Raw genomic sequence first — 18,586 nt, 5'->3', positions numbered from 1 at the left:
TATATTTCATCATAGCACTGGACTGGAGGCCTCTCTTTGTTTAGAAGCTAACTGAGTATCATTACTCGTTTCTTGTTTTGGTATTAATAGCCTCTCTCTTCTGGCTTGGCTTGTGATCCAATGTTTGAATGAGAGGGGGGGAGAGTATGCGAACAATATTAGAGAGAGTAGTTTCAGAGTATATGAGAAGTGGATTGTGGTTTCTTTGTATGAAAAATGTGGTTTCTAAATCTGAAAACGTTGCCTGCACCGCTGTCCAACATGCGAACTACTTTTATGACAAAATCATTTTATAAAAATTGATTTGGATAAAAAAAAATTATGGATATTAATTTAAAAATTGATGGGAAGTATAGGAGTTAAACAATCAATTTGTTTATGCATGAACTTCTGATTATCAATACAGAAAATTACAATTAAGTCTTACAAAAGAAAAATAATTATCAAAAGGTTCTAATAACAACCTCAAAGTTTATAATAAACAGTTTTTTTAGTAAAAATGACAATTTGTGCGACTTATTTTTTTAATTGTTTTTTTGGACCTCATTGTAATTCTCCCTTATCAACATCCCCAGCCATCATCCGTCCGAGTTGTTTGGGCCGTATATTCAGGCATTCATCAAATATCTATCTTTCTTTAGTTTGGTCAATCATCGAATATCCAGTTCACTGTTTTTGCCTTTTCTTGTCTATTGCAAAACCCAAGAAAGGGGAGGCTTCTGAAGAAGGTATGGGTTCCATTGATGATGATAGCTCCCTCTCCATATCTTGATTTGCAGTTGGATATTTTAAATTAGCTGCATAACTTGATTGAACTGAGAGAGTGTTTAATGAAACAGCTTCATTTAGTTTCAGAAATGCGGGGTTTATTACCGGATTGTATTTGCAAAGGCCTATTGTAAAGATCAAGCATTTTGCTTTTGTTGTTGCGGTAATATTTAGTCAACCATCTGTGTCTAGTCTTGATTATCTGGTAGAAAAGCGAAACTTCTCCACTTATAAAATTCATTTTATGAACCAGTGGATAACTCAGCACTTTATATGAGGATGGGAAGAAAAACCAATGTTGAGTTTAAACATCTTCATGATATCTTGATCTACTTTTGCAGAATTAGGCGGTCTTTTCATCACTGTTCATTCTAATTGGTGGGATGACGACCGGTCCGGAATCCTCCAATGGAGGCCAGGATTTTATATATGAAGAATTGATGGTAATCATTTTTCATCTCGGTGACAGTATTTGAACATTTCAATAGAGGCTAGAGAATGAATTTATTTACTAGTTCTTTTGGTTAAAAAATATCTATTACCCGGGACAACTGGTGCCTGACATACTGGCAATATAAACCGCAATGCTTTGGCATGTAAAATTTTTATCTAGTGGTTCATCGTTTATGCGTTTTTCCATATTCCCTTCCCTCCGATACTCAAAGATAGGATGTTGTTTTGCAAGATATATGGTTTTTCCATAGTTGGTGCCATTCTTTTCCTTTCGAACCCCTAAAAGGAAAGCCATCTGTTGCTCTGTTGTATTGTTACATCTGAAGGATGGACGAAGCAGGCAATACACAGGGGACGGCTCGGTTGACATTAAGGGGAAGCCTGTTCTTAAGCAGAATACTGGCAATTGGAAAGCTTGTCCATTTATTTTAGGTAAGGTAGTGGTGCTTACGCATATTAAACAGTATATACTGCTCATAACATGGTGATGTAATATGAATTACAGGCAATGAGTGTTGTGAACGATTAGCTTATTATGGCATCGCAAAAAATCTTGTTACCTATCTTACCAGAACGCTACATGAAGGACATGTCTCTGCTGCAAGAAATGTCACTACCTGGCAAGGAACATGCTATCTTACCCCTCTTGTCGGAGCTTTCCTTGCAGATTCTTACTGGGGAAGATACTGGACAATTGTTGTTTTCTCGACGATTTATTTCTTTGTAAATATATTTAATCATCAGGGCTTCCTTTTCATTTTGTTGTAAACGAGATTATTTAATTTCCTTCGAATGTTTAAATAGCTGACGAGGTTTTTTCCTGCAGGGAATGTGCACATTGACTGTTTCTGCATCTGTTCCAGCATTAAAGCCCACAGATTGTGTTAATTCTCTCTGTCCATCAGCTACAGCTGCACAATATGCTGTGTTCTTCACTGGCCTCTACCTAATTTCACTTGGGACTGGTGGAATCAAGCCATGTGTGTCATCTTTTGGGGCAGATCAGTTTGATGATACTGATCCCAAGGAAAGGATTAAGAAGGGATCCTTTTTCAACTGGTTTTACTTTTCTATCAACATTGGCTCTCTTGTATCAAGCACTTTAATTGTATGGATTCAGGACAATGCTGGTTGGGGTCTTGGATTTGGTATTCCCTCTTTATTTATGGGCTTAGCTATTGTTACCTTTTTTTTAGGCACACCCCTCTACAGGTTCCAGAAACCAGGGGGAAGCCCTATTACAAGAATGTGCCAAGTTGTGGTAGCATCTTTCAGGAAACGGAATCTGGATTTCCCGGTAGATAGTAGCCTCCTTTATCAGACACCAGATAAGAGCTCTGCAATCGAAGCAAGTAGGAAACTGGAACATAGTGATGAACTAACGTAATTTTTTCTGAGCTTCCTGTCATGTTCCTCATATTTTTGGGCCTCATTTTATTATCTCAAATATTGTAAAAGCAGTATTTTAGGATGCTTGCTGACTCTCCCTTTGCATGTGAATTATAATTTGTTATGCAAAGAAGGAAATCAATTACTTTGCGTGAGATGATAAATGTTAGCTCTACTCTAGTGGTGTAGGAAGAGCCTTCTATGTTGACTCTGACTAACCTGTTACAGGCTAGTAATGTTACTTAGCTAAACACGCGGAAAATAATGGAGGAAATCATTTATTGACTTGATAACCCATAAAATCATAAATGGTCATTGGATAAGATTTTATGAATAAATTATCTAGTTTTCAAGAACTATGCGGACAAGATGATTTATTATACTTGCATTTTATTTCACTTTTCATGTACTTAAATGTTGCAGTGAAATTGGTTGATGTGAAGGCACTTCAGTTGTATTTTTTTTTTCTCCTTTTTTTTTTTTGGGGGGGGGGGCGCTATAAATAATTTTGGACGAATGAGAAGGAATTAGCGTTCAGACTCTGATTAAGATTTTCAACTTTTTGTTTTCACTGAAGGTGCCTTGATAAAGCAGCTTTAGTTTCTGATATTGAGCGCAAGAAAGGCGACTATTCAAATCCATGGAAACTCTGTAGCGTGAACCAGGTGGAGGAATTGAAAATCTTGGTCCGCATGTTTCCTATTTGGGCTACCGGAATTGTTTTCTCTGCTGTGTATGCTCAGATGTCAACAATGTTTGTGGAACAAGGAACAATGATGGACAGAAGTATTAATTCATTCACCATTCCTGCAGCCTCCCTCTCAACTTTCGATGTCTTGAGTGTTATTTTCTGGGTCCCCATCTGACAGGTTAATTGTTCCAATTGCAAGGAGATTTACAGGCAAGGAAAAGGGCTTCTCAGAGTTGCAAAGGATGGGAATTGGCCTTTTTCTATCAATTCTCTGCATGTTAGCGGCTGCTCTTGTGGAGATTAAGCGGCTGCAACTTGCAAGAGAGTTTAGCCTCATTGATAAAGCTGTTGCCGTGCCCCTTAGCATCTTTTGGCAAATCCCTCAGTACTTCTTGTTTGGTGCAGCAGAGGTATTCACATTCATTGGGCAGCTTGAGTTCTTCTATGATCAATCTCCAGATGCGATGAGGAGTTTATGCAGTGCCCTGTCATTACTGACTACTTCCTTGGGAAATTACCTGAGCTCCTTCATTATTACCATAGTATCTTACTTGACTACACAAGGAGGACAGGCTGGATGGATTCCTGATAACTTGAATGAAGGTCATCTCCATTACTTTTTCTGTCTTTTAGCTGGAATTAGCCTCTTAAATTTGTTGATTTACTTAGTCTGTGCCACAAGGTACAAGCATAAGGTCTCTTGAGGTTTGTGTCATTTGTATTATACAGAGATCTTGTTATATTATGTTAATAAAGATATGGCAGGTTAGGATTGAACGTATATTTCTGAATTCTGATAACTTCCTGTCATGGTTATGATTGGTATGTTTGTGAGTTCAAGATACTCAGCAATGATGTAACAAATTCATATAGATAAAGGTAAATCTTCATTATATGTCTGGTTGAAAATATTCTTTGACAAAATTTACTTGGGAGAGATGATAGTCTATTTAATTCGTTGTTCATTAAAAATGAAGAGATGGATTAACTCTTTGTTCCTTGAATAAGTCAATGAACATGCATATCAATCGTCCTCTGTTCATTGAATAAACAAATGAACACACACAAACACGTGAATCATTGTAAACAAAAATATGTTCGCCTTCTTATTCATAAATGCAAGAACAAGTACCACTTTTATCGGATGGTAAACAAAAGCAACTTTTGAAGTAGGTAAATTAATTCTAGTTTTAGTGATTCTTGTGTTCAATAAACGAGATTGATCAGATCCTCATGACAACTCTCATTACCGGAAACAAAGAACAACAATGATGACTTACAGGGAAACATTAACACAGTTATCTGCAGTCTCTTACTGGGGAATATCATAAGGGTCAAGTGTCATGATCCCTGTACCCAATCGTGAGACTTGAGCCTATCAAAAGAGACATGAGTAGGTGGAGAAGTAGGACAAAGATGTTGGGAATAGAGTTCAATGGTGGCGGCGGTGCTTTCAAGGTGAAGCATGTGGGAATCAGAATGATAGCAGAGCAAATGGAGTAGTGTCTATTTTTTTTAAGGGTAATCGTGTATTTTTTTCCATCCTCTAATCCCTATTCATATGATCTAACCGAATTATTTTAAGGGAATCAAGATATCTTTTAATTTTTTTTATACTACAGAAACAATTAAATAATTGAATCAGACTTTTGCATCGAGGTTACATATAATAATTATTATTTACGTAATTCAACTAAACAGGCTGCTAGTTAAGTCATTAAATTTGTTTCAAATTGATAAAAGTTATTTCCCTAGTGTACCTTTATTAAAAAATGTGATTAGAAAATTCTCTCTCACCTCTCCTACATTTAAAACTTTGTCCTTATAATAAGGGTTGAAAGTTAAAAACCATCATTAGTTATCTGTTAACTTCTTATATTTTAGACCAAATTTTCTTCTAACCAACTTCTTATATTATGAATGAGATCCTATTTATAGTCTCATTGAGAAAATTAATTAATTAATTATAATAAATGTAAAATAAGTTTTTTAAAACAACTCTGTATAACATTATATTATATGAATTATATATCAGTTTATAAGTTAAATAAATTAATTTGAGGAAAAAAATGATAAATAGAGTAGAAAAAGTGAATTATGTTTTATATTTGGAACTAACATTTTTCTATCAAGGAAAATTTAGAAATATAATTCATTTTAAAGTAGTAGGCTTTTTCTTTTTGGTAGTTTGAAATAACCCGCAAGGATAAAAGAAGATCAAAGCCATAAAATCTAAGGGTGTTTTTTTTTCCCACCTAAAGTATATGTATCTTTCTATTAGAGGCAATCATAATCGAGATACTGTCAGGCATTAAACATAGGCACATCTTCCAATAGGGATTAGAACCTTAATTTATTATGTTATGAGAGACTAGCTCTTTTCGTTAGACCTAACCTTTATTGGTAAGACCTTGAGACCAGAATAAGCAAGAAATCTCACCCCAGAAAAAAATAAAATCACAGCGTCTGAAATCATTTTCTTGACCCTTGATTCCCAGAAGTAGCTAACCCAAGGTCCTTGCATAGCTGTTCATCTGGTTGCAGGCTACCTGGAATTGCACCAAATAGTCTTCTAGATGCTTCAAACCCAGAAGCAATATGATGTATATATGTAGATACATCCTCCACTCTCTGCTGCACATTTAATGATGTAGACAGGTAGTTATTCGATGTACTTCTCGACAATTGTTTCACAAGTGGCTTGTCCAGTTCAGCAGCCTTGAGAAAACGTTCGGTGGCAGCCTCCCATGAAAGCTCATGTCTATGAGCATCGGTAAGCTGAACAGGCTCTTCATTCAGTGCTTTTAGTGTGGCTCTAACAAATCCTTTATCATTGTCATATGTCCAACAATTTGGGAACTGCTTGAAGAACTCATTTGAGGGATGATTGGCACATACAACAACCTTGCCCATAGCCAAAGCTTCAGCAGTTGTTGTGCAAACCACATCTGTTGAGCTAGGATTAAGAAACAACTTGTAGCTGGCACACAGGAACAAAAATAATTGATAAGTACATATTCCAGGCAGAACATTCTCCAGGCCTTCCATTTGATATAGGTTAATTCGAGAACATTCACAGAAATATTCAGAGAAGACAAATTTAGGAAAATTAAAGAAAAAGTTCGTTAATTGGTTATTTTTCCAACTTGAAGTACTTTATGATGCCAGTTTGCTAAACATTAGCTGATTATTGATGACTGTGCTTAGGTTCTCATCACAGTAAGGAAGCGTCCATTAATAGGACCTTCAGTCCTTGATAAGCATACATAACTAAAGTGAGATCAATTTCTACCAATAGCAGGTGAAAGGACAAGGTTGGCCAAAGTTGGTTATTTCCAACAAATACCCAAATGATTTTATAGATGCATTTATATGCATAATTAGATAATATTTCATGTTGTTAACATATTTCCATATTCCTAAAAAGGACATAGCATAAAATCAGGTTGATCAAGATCTTATTAGTTTCAGGTTGGTATACTGTTTGATGCCCTACCATTAATGCTTAGATACTATATGTCAATATAGGATATATCAAATTTAAATTGAGTCAAAATTACTTTTCCAACAGTATAAAAAAAAAATTTACTTTTTTCAACTTATGCACAAGAGGAACTCTTAATACTAAATAACCAAATTCATCTTTTATCCATCATCTGATTGAGACGAGATTCAAGTTTTCAATTGGCATAAAAAATGAGCAAATCAGTACGAAGCTTACTCGTGAAATTGAGGATCAGCATGATCACACGCTGGGTGAACTCTAACTGCTAGTTCCAACTTCTCTGCAGCTTGTCGAACTGCATCTGAGTCCTCTCCACTGCCAAATAAATCAACTTCAAGCCCAGCTAATTCCTTCTGGTGGTTGCGAAGAAGTTTAAGCAGCTCCTTGTATCCTTTGCTCCATACCATCTTCCCGATGTAGTAGGCACCTTTGGTAAAGGCTTGATCTCCTTTCTGTTGTTGCTCTATCTTTTTCTTTCCGATTGCAAGGAATTTGGGATTTACTCCATGAACATTACAGACAATGGAACCAGAGTAGTCCTGGGTAGCAGCAGATAGTCTAATTACCTGCAGTTATAAGGTTAATTAGATCCTATTGCAATGTCCTCCTCATTCTACAAAGAAACTTACTATGGCCCCCCGTGAACTATTTAGCCCCATTTCAATAAGCAACATATTATCTAACAAGTCAAATCACTAAAATACCCTTCATATTATTTAACACTTCTTTTGCTTTTATTTTCATCTAAACCACACCCATTGGCAACCAGAGAGAGATCGAAAGAAATAATAAACAGGTTGATACAAATAAGAATCATACAAATCCCAAAAGAAAACAAAGCTGCTTTCCAAGCATCCAAACTCATAGATACCTTTAGAACCACAATGATAATTTTTTCTTTTCAAAATACCTTGATTTACTGCCTAATAGTAATGGGATGCTAAGCTATTTATTAGCAATGTCAATGACAAGATTACCATTTCAACCACCTTGGCTAACCCAGATTTTGAGAAGTAACAATTTTCAATTGCAAGTAAAGACAAAAATGCTAATGAAAAAAATAAATAAAGGTCAAATATGGATATGAGGACAAACCTTGTGACAATATATACCAACAACCCAATCGTTCATATATTTCACCAAAAAGGAGATCATCCTTCCATTCTTCTCTCTCTTCACATATTCCAGATAGTTAGTGTGAATAATTCCTACAACTAGCTGAAATTTAGCTTTCCAACTTTTACCATGGTGATACCATGTTAGGTGCTCTGGCTCCTCCAAAACAGCAATATCTGCTTCTTTTTCGGGGATGATTTCTGAAATATCTCCAACACCAAGAATGCTCCTTTTATCTCTAGAAAACTGCATGTCTAGTTATATCATAATTTAATTCAACATACATGAGAAATTGATGCTAGGATCGTAGAAAAACACAGTTTCAGTTCAAACATGATTGCAAGTAAATAATACTCCTTCCGGTCCTTATTATAAGCTTCAAAAAACTAATTCATGGATAACAAACAATTAGTTAAAATTAGTTAAAAGCAATAAATAGGATGGAAATATACTTTTGTTTCCAAATATGCCCTTATGATAAATGAGAGAAATGATGAAAGAGATTGTGTGGGGAAATGTGATAAGAGATTGTGTGTCAAAGGAGAGAGATCAATAATTAAGGACAAAATTGGAAAAATGCATTAAATGTTAAGACAAACCCTAAATTGAAGCTTCTAAAATGGACCACACTCATTCCCAAATTTGAAGCTTATATATCGGACCGGAGGGAGTAAATACAAAGAAACAATAACAAAACTTCACAAACTGATGGATGGTTCAAGATTCAGACTATAAGACCAAATTAGTGGATATTAACCAAAAACTTTTGATGAGAAATCGTATAACTTATAACAGTAACACTCCAATGAATCAATATACAGTAATAACCCTAAACCCACCATAATTTCCAATAGAAAACCTTGTTAACAATTCAAGTAAAACATAATATTTATCAATCATGATTTCAAAGAATGAACCACAGTCCTTTATTTGCGTATGTTCATGTACATGTGTTTTTTTTCCTTTGCGCGCTTGTTGGGGTGGGGGCTGCCATTGCAACTATCTCTGTAAAATGTAAAAGTAGTTAGAGTCATCATCACCTTTGAAGGATAAAACTTTATATTGAAATTAGACGTGAATCCAACCCTCTCCTCAAGCCACTGCCGGACATAATGCTCTTGGTCCAAGGGTGAACCAAATGTAATGTTGTTGGGATAGACAAGAACTTGATCTTCTAAAGATAACCAAGGGATCACCAAAGTTATATCTCTTTTCCCATCTTTGGCAAGATATGCAGCACGAAACAGAGGATTCACAGCAGTTCCCGTCAACCATGGAAGGCTGGCAGTTGTGAAAATAGCAATATGTTGTTTCCTATCCATCTGGTTATCAGTTTTAATCATAAAATCTCATCACACTTATGACCTCGCTTGCAGATGAAAAGCAGCTATAAAATGCAGCTCTAGAGTATTACCAGATGACCACGCCTAATGGCAGCAAAAAATAAGAAAAAAAAACATTAGCTGAAAATCATGCGAATATAAAATGATCACTCAAGCAAATTTATTTTAAAAATGGCCTGAGTAGACCCAATGAATAAGTCAAGCATAAAAGTATGGAGTATCAGCTCTCCGTGAAAAGTAGTAAAATGATTAGTGCTCGACAAATTAATTGATACTTGACAGCAAGTTTGTCAGCTTCACAAATAAAGGGGCCTAAGAAATGTTGGTAAAAAAAAGAATTAGGTACAGAAGGCATGGGCATCAACCACAATTCTCTTCGACTATCATCTTGCATAAGAAAAAAACAGGAAAAAAAAAAAAGAACTATCTCTTTCCAGTGATAGTCAAGAGCATTCCACGTAAATCCAAATAGCAACATATAGAAACCAAACACTATCTTTCCTTTCAGAGACTCATAAGAGAAATCGCCAGTCACCTCAGCTTCTCATAAATGCACCAAACTCCAGCAAAATCAGCAACCGATTCAGCATAAAATACCCCCTATCCTTCCTTATTTCACAAACGAACCATTTTTCTTTGGCAAGGAAATGAAGCATTTTTGTTCTTGAAAGAAATCAGAAAGACCATCCAAACATGTAAATCTCTTATACATGCGAACACGCACACATTGGATGTATCCTACTAAAACCCTCTTCTTAATTGCCCAAAAAGGTTTCAGCACCATAGAAAAATTAATAACAGATTAGAACTTTACCTCGGGGAGGTCAGCAAGAACTTGATCGATCCAGACGATCTAATTCAAGAAAGGAAAGGAAGTTGAAAGTGAAAAGATTGAGGAAATTAGAGCACATAGGAAAGAGCGTGATGGGTGGGAACAAAGGGACGAACGAAACTTCACGGAGAGAGAATGTATGATTTCTTCTTTACGTAGTTCTGAAGGAGTTAAGGTCGTCTCGTCCCTTGGTCTCTGAAAACTCCGCTGACAACAATTGATTATTGGACAAGTTTGAAGAGTTAAGACGACGTCGTTTTGTCTCCGACAGCATTCCCCGGCTTTTCCATGGCTTGCTTCCGTCTGGTTTTCGCCTATTGGACGACTTTGGATCAACCAAAACTGCCTGCGCTGCCAACCGCCAAGTATGAGATGAAGGAATTTCGGGGGAAAATTACACTTAAGTTCAGTTCAATATAGTCACAATGTTTAGAAAACTCAACAGGATCATCCCGTGGCATTTGGGGGAAAGCGCAATAATTTTTTTTTTCCTTCCGAATTTAGGAGTTATATTAACATAATTTGACCCCAAACAATCATAAAAAGTTATTATTTTTTAATATGAAAAATTAAACGGAAGAAAACAGCAAGATTGATGAACATGAGATTTTAACAGAAAAATAATTACATTAATGGAAGTGATAATGTAGGGACATGTTGATTGCTGACCATTTATTATTTTCCATTGGAGGCGTGCTCTTTGATGCAGTTGTTTAAGGATACAATAGTATATTTAATTTTTTTTTTTTGAATTGAAACTGTGTATTCATTAATCACAAAAAAGTAGAAAAGGAGAGCCTCTTTCATCATTATCCATCTCTCATTAAGAAAGATGGGATGTAAATATGTAATCAAAGATGCAATAATTTCCTTCTATTCTATGCGATAACTTGACAAGGTGATCACTGCCATAGAATTATTTTCTCTATGAGTGCAGTAGATCGTCACCAGCCAATTCTTATACAAAAGTAATTTAGCTTCATCAACAAGGTCTCTAAAAGAATGTGTAGGATCACGACTCCTATGCAAATAATTAATAACATCAAGACAATCAAAGTAGACAAACATTCTTATAGTTTCTATACCAGCATAGGTTAAGACCATGAATAATTGCTTCAGCTATAGCCGGAGGCATCGTGGTAATCTTGTAGTTAAAACCACATATCCATCTATCATTTTTATCTTTAAGCACTCCTTCGCATCCACTCTTTCCTCCTTCAATAATAGAGCCGTCCACTTTTAGTCTTATTGCATTATTCGGAATGGGCACCGTCACTTCTTCTTCTATTTGGGCAGCATTGTACAAGTTGCTTCTCCTCAGAAGCTCTTGGTCTGCAACTACTCTGAAGAGGCTGTTGTTTGCATTATGATAAAGTAAACTTGTTTCTACTCCAAAGAGTTTGTTACATCTAGAAGTCTAGATGTCCCAACATATGTATCCAAACAGCATATCCCATCCTACTCTCTTAGTGTGTTCTTGTCCTGCTTCAGTTGGTAGATTCTAGTTAAGCCATTCCCCCCTTGTTGGGAGAAGAACTGGTTCCTCAAGTTTGGTGCAACTACAGACATCTAGCATGCCTTCTCGTTCATACAGTCTCTCAGCAGGTGCATTGAGTCTTCTACTTCATCACATCCAAAAGGGCATGATGCATCATGAGAAATACCCCATCTAACACAAAGTTGTGTAGTGTGTATTTAATCATGAGTAAACAACCACACAAAGGATTTGATTTTCTCTGGCACTCTCCATCTCCATAGCATCTTCCAAGTATTGTCAATCCTGTCCTGGCTACTTGCAGAAAGAAAAAGATATGCAGATTTGATAGAAAAGAGGCCATCATTGGCTGATTTTCAAAAGTATTTATCCTCTCTTCTCTCCTCTCGGGGTGGATGTGCATGTGTGATATGCATGTGTGATACGCTCAACAACCTAAGGATGGAACCAAAGACTCAATCTATTAGTGTTCCATTAACCTCCAGTCTCTACATAGTCAACTAATCAACTCAATCAAGAGTCTGTTCATTTCTGACAAGTTGTCGTACCAAAAGAAAGTTGAGACTCTATTCCCTATTTTCACTCCCGGGCCTTCTTTGAACTTTCTCCAAGCCTTATAGATGCTTCTCCAAGTGAAAGAGGAATTCTACTTTTTTTAATCACCATTGGCATAGGTTTGTCTCCACATTTGTACTTAGCTTTGAGCACCTTGACCCAAGTGCTTCTTTATTGCAAAGGAGATTCCAGTACAATTTCATGATAAAGGCTTCATTCTGTTTAGTTAAATCCTTGATACCCAAGCCACATTCCTTCTTATCCATGGTAACCTAGTCCCAAAAGATAAGATGAATTTTTTTGGTCTCGTCACTATCTCCCCACGAAAAGTCTGTACTTCTTTTGTCAATCTCTTTTAGGAGATATTTTGGAAGAAGCAGGGTTTGCATCTGGTATGAGAGAAGCATTGAAATATCAGACTTGATAAGAGCGGCCCTCCCTGCCATGCTTAGGTAATTCCTCTTTCAACTTGAAAGCCTCTTCTGTGTCTTCTCCAAGATGGGAGCAAAAGTAATAAAAAAAGCTCCTTTATGAATTAGAGGGATTTAAAAAAAAAATCCGAATTAAATATATTCGAAATACCTAAATTCAGATTTAGACCTACATTTTAAATCAATTCCTAATTAGGCCATGAGATTTAAGAATCCTGAATTTCTTTAATTAAAAAGGAAAATTGAAATTTCAAACACTGCAAAATTATTTATATTTTTTGTCTAAATATTAATAATAAGCGATGATGAACTACTTTAAAGGAATAAAATAATCAATTTTCATTTTTAACTAAAGAGAGACATTATAATCATTTAACAATATTCACCAATCCCTAATTAGATCTCATGTCCTGATTAGAAATTTGTTAAAAATATAAGTCTCAATTTGAATTTAAATATTTCAGCTGAATTTAATTAGAATTTTTCCTTAAAAAATCATAATTTTTCAAGAATATAATGAAAATAATTTCTACAAACAAACCAGCTTTCCAGCAATATAATCAGATGGGTTTAAATTTCTTTCTATTCTCTAATATAACTTGCTATAGAACTTCCCCATTCATAAGCCAGATGATATTTTCCAGTGTCTGACGCGCTTATCACAGCTTGAGGACCTTAATTTCTCCATCTGCTGAATCATTATGACAAATTTAAATCACTTCTACATAGAGTCTAAGAATACACGTTCACCATGCAACACGCAACTACTTTTAAAGAATTACAAGTCAACAATCCCACTCAATCGCCTTACTCAAGCAACTCCTCTTCGTCAAGTATTGGACCTTTAAGATCTTTCCCAACCCATACAAGTGACAAGTGAACTTCAGCACTCTCTGAATCACTTGTAAGAAGAAAAATCAATCCCACATACAACTGACCAACGCATTCATAAATAAAAATTACATCCACAGTTCCAAAAGCACAATCATGCCTATCCGTAGCCTACAATTGTTCGATTTGCTTTAGAGAAACAACCTGCACAGAACCTGCCGGCGAAGTTTTTTTTTTTTTTTAATTATTTATTTTTTTTAAATCAGGAAAACACCGAAAGGGGGAAAGATGGAGAATTACATGTGAGGCTGAATAGCAGCTGAAATATTAAACATACTTCAGAGGACAATGAGCAACAGCAACACCACTGACAAATTGAAAGATTTAATCTGGCAAAATGTTTCACTAAAATATACTTTTTAGCTAGAAGATAATAATCAAATGTTCCCTTGAGAAGATTCCAGCTATGTTTCAGTCAGAAGCAACCAGCAGAAAGGCATAGCAGGAGCAAGAATGTGTCTTCTATTGCCTTGTAGTACAAAGTAAGATCATTGAAGAACATTTAGCATACAATAACATAACTGCAACGAAATCAATATGAATCAATAGACAGTCATCTTTTAATTTTTAAATCTGATCAATACCTAGAGAGACCCTCAACCTGAAGGATTTAAAGGGCACCTCTCCCATGCTAGTCATGCATGGTTATGCAACAACTCAACCAGGCAAAGCCAGAACTGTCATTCCAAATCCTGGATGTACCTATAATACTAGTCCCTGAACCAGTACAATCTTTACAAACTAGAACTTCACTGCATGCATTTTTGACTCCCAACATAAAATTATGATATTACACATCCGATTACAGCACTCAATTATTTCACAGGAAAATCATGTTTCATATATGGACTTCAACTACTCCATGAAACTGTCTGCCGACAGATTTGACAGTTCACAGTAAACACTTTACTATTCTATTCATAATCTTCGGAATGACGTCTCCGGCTTTTTTCAGATTTCTTCACATCCCTGCCCATTCTTGAATCATCCAGATCACTAGAATCAGCATCAGTTGATGATTCTGCCTTTCTAGTTCTTCGTCTATGTCTTCCCCCAGAATCCTCAGATGTTTCAGAATCAGTATCAGATCTACGGCTTCTCCTTCTCCTCTTCTCCTTCCGACTCTTTCTTCTATGCTTACGGTCATAGTTCTCATCTGAGGACTTGTCTCTCTTCCTCCTGTGCTCCCTCCTCCTCTTCCTCCTCCTTAAATCTGAATCATCTGAATCAGAATCACTAATTTCTCTCTTTCCATGCCTCTTCTTTGATCTCCCTCTCTTCTTCCTCTTGCCAGATCGAGGGTCAGACTCATCTTCATTAGAGTCCTTCCTTTTCCTTGAAGAACCTCCTTTTTTGCTAATTTTCTTCCCAGATCGTTCTGCAATAATTCTCTCAATCTCTGAGTCTACCTCAGAGTCTGAACTCTCACTATCCTCCTCCTCATCACTCTCATCAGAGCTCTCAGCAGCCCTTCTTTCAACCTTTGCTGCCCTCCCCTTCAATTTATCCAGTGCAATCAATGCTGGGACTTGCATAGCTTCTGCATCCTTCTCCTCATTATCATCCTTAACCTTTACATAGTTCTTACACTGAAACCTGAGGTGCCCAACACGCCCACACTTCTTGCAGGCCCCTCGATCCACATCCACACTAGAATTTGATATCTTAGCAAGTGCAAGGAGTCCTTGGAAGTTCGCATATGCATTCTCAGCATCTGGTTCCGCATTTGCTGTCATCTGAGAAGTATCCTTCTTGTCTTCCTTATTGGGTGCATATGGATCATATCCAATAGCACTCTGCCATATACCATGGGTCTGAAGGGCTGCACTACTGTGAACCCGATTGTTTGCAGGCATACGAACTCTACCAGCAGTCGCCGGCATCTTGTAATTTTGATATTAATCCCTGGTAGAAACAACCCACAATTCTTAAGAGATGTAACAAGAATCCAGTACTAAACAATCAAACAATCAGAATCACACCAAAATATATCTCATTTATGAACCTGGCCTTAAACACAAGATAAGGTTGGGTGCAACAACAAACAAAAGCTCCACTACAAATACATGGAATGAATCTACAAGAACAAGGAGGTAAGGTCATAACTAAGAGTTTAGACAAACGGTATTCAAATTACCAATTCATCTATCCATTCTGAACCAAACGCAAATATGCAATTAATCATGGAAATCACCAAAGTCTAAACCCAAAGCTGAAAGAAAACAAATGAAAACAATATGTCGCAGATTGCACCAAAAAAATTGACAAAAATAAAAACCATGTCTTTAACAAATGAAACCTAAAATCATGATTAAAAAATTAGCCAAGCCCACGAGTAGAGGAGTTCATAAAAGAAATTAGGGCAACGGTGATGAGATGGACGTAAACCCAACAGGATTACAAGGAAAATCTAACAAAACGCCTAAAACAAATTAAAATAGTAAATAACAGTAGTAATTCCAAGCTAGGAGAAAAATTGCCAGGATCACCATAGTACTCTAGACCAAACCAACAAAAAGACATCATTGATCCTGGACTTCTACCGGTACCAGATTTTACCCTAGCAGATAACGAGCGAGGAATTATATGCGCGGGAATACGATTTGTAACACACTTTTTATATCAGGCCCAGAGAGCAATAAATCTATAAGCCTCGACATAATGAAACATAGGAGAGTCGAATAATAAACAATTCTTGGAGCAGGAAAGAACAGAAAAGGACACCTGAAAATCGGAGTTGAGAGTTTCGAATGTGTGGACGGCGGTGTGCTCAGATCGCCCTCAGTTGTTCGCGGCAGGCTGCAGATGGCGTCTTAGGGTTAGGAAGTTGGCGACAACGGAAGACTTTGAGACGAGGAAGCCAAAAGGACGGTGTGGGTAGAATGAAGATCTGTCACATTCGTCCGCTTAGGCTGCCAAACAAGATATATAAGCTTCTTTTTCCCAAAAAAACTGCTCTAAAGTATAAAGCTGGTGATACGGGTTGGAGACAGGTTGGCAATATGCCTGCCCACCAAGATATGCCCACCAAGATACGGGCTATTCTAGCCAATAGGGCTGTACATGGACAGGGCTGGGCAGGACAAACCTCTTGCCCGATGCCCAGCCTGAAAGATGAGCGGGTTGCGTTTTGCAGCTCACTGTCCGACCCTACCCAGTAGAAACCTTAACCATTTTGGACAGGGTAAGGACGGGCTGGGCAGGGCGGGCTTTTCTGCCCAGCGTAATGACACCATGCCTTATATCATATGTAGAAAAAAAATTATCACGAATGAGTCTATCACTCATATATATATATATAAGGCCTATGTAGTCTTGTTCTTCAACTTTCAATTTCTTATGGGAGGTAAAAAAAAATATTTAATAATTAGAACATTTAATAGTCAAGCTAAATCAGTAGTTCAATTCCTTAGTTTATTCATATAGTTGGCAGATTTTTATAATCATGTGAAAGCACAAAATTTGAAAGGTGGTTTTTTTTTTGTTTTAAAAAATTGGATGTAAGAGAAAAAGAAAGAAATTTGACTTGGAGTAATTTAGCATATTGAATCTTATATTTTGATATTTAGCTCTTTTATATAATTATAATTTTATGTTCCTTTCATTTTTTCTAATTTTACCTAATTTTTTTGGCCAAAACAAAAGAGATAATTGCTTAAAATAATATTATCTTATATATATAATTATATATTTTTTCGGGCAGGGCCAAATGGGCAGGGCAGCATACCCTGCCCGCGGCCTACCCTGCTCGTGAATCAGCCCAGCCCGAAGATGCCCATTTTTGCTTGGGCAGCTTTTTACTGGGCTGGGCTGGGCGCTTTTCTTGCGGGCTCGGGTGGGCTTATTGGGCATGCGGGCCTCATGCACACCCCTACCGGCCAATATTATTTTGAGCTTGTTCTGTCGTGGGTTAGCTCACGGGTTGACTGATTGGCCAACTTTTTTTAAAAAAAAAATTTTTTATATAATTTAAAATGTAATCAAAATATTCTGACTCTCAAATTTCACATGAACAATTAAACATTGCTTCTTTCATATCATTACATAAGTAATTAAATACTTTATATATTTGTGATTCTGTGTATAGTTATATGAAGATCATCGTCCATCTTTTATTTTTCATTTATTTCTTGCGTCACTATAAAAGCCTTTATAAAATTAAATAAACATGTGATACTTATACATTTATACATAAAATATCTACCTAATTAATTTGGATAAGAAAACTAAATTACTTTGAATAAAAAAATTAGTTAAATTAATTATTTATAAAAATATATATTAGTTTTTAAAAATATCTTTTTAAATTATAAATTAATCTTTACTTTATTTTATTATAACTCACTACTCAAATTTAAGATTCGAAGCCTAATTTTAATATTTCAAATTAAGTTCAACCTATATTAATAATAATAGTTTTTTTTTTTAAAAAAGATTATTGAGGGCTACTTCAAATTTTTTTTATTATAACTCACTGCTCAAATGCCAGCTCACCAAGGTGCAGGCTACTTCATCCCGCACCACTTTGGGCCTGCACCCCCGTGGGCTGGCCTGTATCTACATTGTCAGCTCGCATTACCACTTCTACTCTAAATTAAGGATAACATATTCATTTTATTTAATATATTTTCTTATGATATTGTTAATATCATTTATTATATTATAATAGTGCTTGATTATATTATATTAAGTAGGGTTGTGAAAAGCCCAATGACTTGGTATAGCATGGCCCAACCTGAACAAGCCTGATCCATAAAAAATTGGCTTGAAATTAGACTAGAACGAATTGGTCTTATCAGGACTAGACTGAACTACAGACTAACCCCTCAAATTAGTTGGTCAAGTCCAATTTGGTCCAAATTTTTTTTTAATTTTTAACTATTATTTATATTATTTTAATTTATTTTAATTTTTCTATATAAGTTTTTTGTTAATTCAAATAATTAAAATTTATCTATTAACTACCTAAGTTATGAGCATGTGTATAAATTTTCTTTAATACTGATGAGGATTAATAAATGAAACATGACATTATTGAGACATTGAAAGGGAATGATCAAATTTGATAAAGTTTTGATCAAGACATATACAAAATTTTATACAGTAAAGGGTTAATA

The 18,586-nt window shown here is 35.9% G+C and overlaps 2 protein-coding genes and 1 pseudogene across 12 annotated transcripts; 1 reads left to right on the top strand and 2 right to left on the bottom strand.

Annotated features, from left to right (window-relative positions):
• The first annotated feature begins 829 nt into the window (after positions 1 to 829).
• On the top strand, positions 830 to 4,196 carry LOC114712250 (protein NRT1/ PTR FAMILY 8.3-like; annotated as a pseudogene).
• A 1,346-nt stretch (positions 4,197 to 5,542) lies between these two features.
• Positions 5,543 to 16,433, bottom strand: LOC114712254 (digalactosyldiacylglycerol synthase 2, chloroplastic). 11 transcript variants are annotated; one of them, XM_028896745.1, is made up of 8 exons: positions 16,423 to 16,427; positions 10,219 to 10,400; positions 10,080 to 10,118; positions 9,337 to 9,349; positions 8,963 to 9,244; positions 7,902 to 8,168; positions 7,023 to 7,372; positions 5,543 to 6,281 (listed from the first exon to the last, which is right to left on the bottom strand). In XM_028896745.1, exons 5-8 carry the CDS (start codon positions 9,242 to 9,244, stop codon positions 5,774 to 5,776), a joined length of 1,407 nt encoding a protein of 468 aa, XP_028752578.1. In that variant the 5' UTR covers positions 9,337 to 9,349; positions 10,080 to 10,118; positions 10,219 to 10,400; positions 16,423 to 16,427; the 3' UTR covers positions 5,543 to 5,773. The 11 variants fall into 11 exon arrangements, with proteins under 11 accessions (XP_028752578.1, XP_028752575.1, XP_028752568.1 ...); XM_028896742.1 differs by lacking the exon at positions 16,423 to 16,427 and having other exon boundaries at positions 10,202 to 10,516; XM_028896735.1 differs by having other exon boundaries at positions 8,963 to 9,349; positions 10,080 to 10,400; positions 16,423 to 16,433.
• Positions 13,914 to 16,339, bottom strand: LOC114712255 (CAX-interacting protein 4-like). Its single transcript, XM_028896746.1, has 2 exons — positions 16,194 to 16,339; positions 13,914 to 15,374 (listed from the first exon to the last, which is right to left on the bottom strand). The coding sequence occupies exon 2, from the start codon at positions 15,350 to 15,352 to the stop codon at positions 14,384 to 14,386; it is 969 nt and encodes a 322-aa protein (XP_028752579.1). The 5' UTR covers positions 15,353 to 15,374; positions 16,194 to 16,339; the 3' UTR covers positions 13,914 to 14,383.
• Positions 16,434 to 18,586: the final 2,153 nt, after the last annotated feature.

This window comes from Neltuma alba, unplaced genomic scaffold (genome assembly GCF_004799145.2).
Source record: "Neltuma alba isolate B1F8T4 unplaced genomic scaffold, ASM479914v2 tig00011342_pilon, whole genome shotgun sequence".
In the NCBI taxonomy this organism is placed as follows: domain Eukaryota; kingdom Viridiplantae; phylum Streptophyta; class Magnoliopsida; order Fabales; family Fabaceae; genus Neltuma; species Neltuma alba.
The sequence above is the reverse complement of the archived record's forward strand: the minus strand, read 5'-3'. Positions and strand labels throughout refer to the sequence as shown.

What these genes read in the sequence shown, in the direction of transcription:
- LOC114712254 (XM_028896735.1), bottom strand. Translation starts at nt 9,265, where the DNA reads ATGATTAAAACTGATAACCAGATGGATAGGAAACAACATATTGCTATT. An exon ending in TTGGTATATATTGTCACAAG is followed by an intron (nt 7,373 to 7,901) that starts GTTTGTCCTCAT and finishes TTATAACTGCAG; the next exon opens with GTAATTAGACTATCTGCTGC. An exon ending in GCTGATCCTCAATTTCACGA is followed by an intron (nt 6,282 to 7,022) that starts GTAAGCTTCGTA and finishes CCTGTGTGCCAG; the next exon opens with CTACAAGTTGTTTCTTAATC.
- LOC114712255 (XM_028896746.1), bottom strand. Translation starts at nt 15,352, where the DNA reads ATGCCGGCGACTGCTGGTAGAGTTCGTATGCCTGCAAACAATCGGGTT.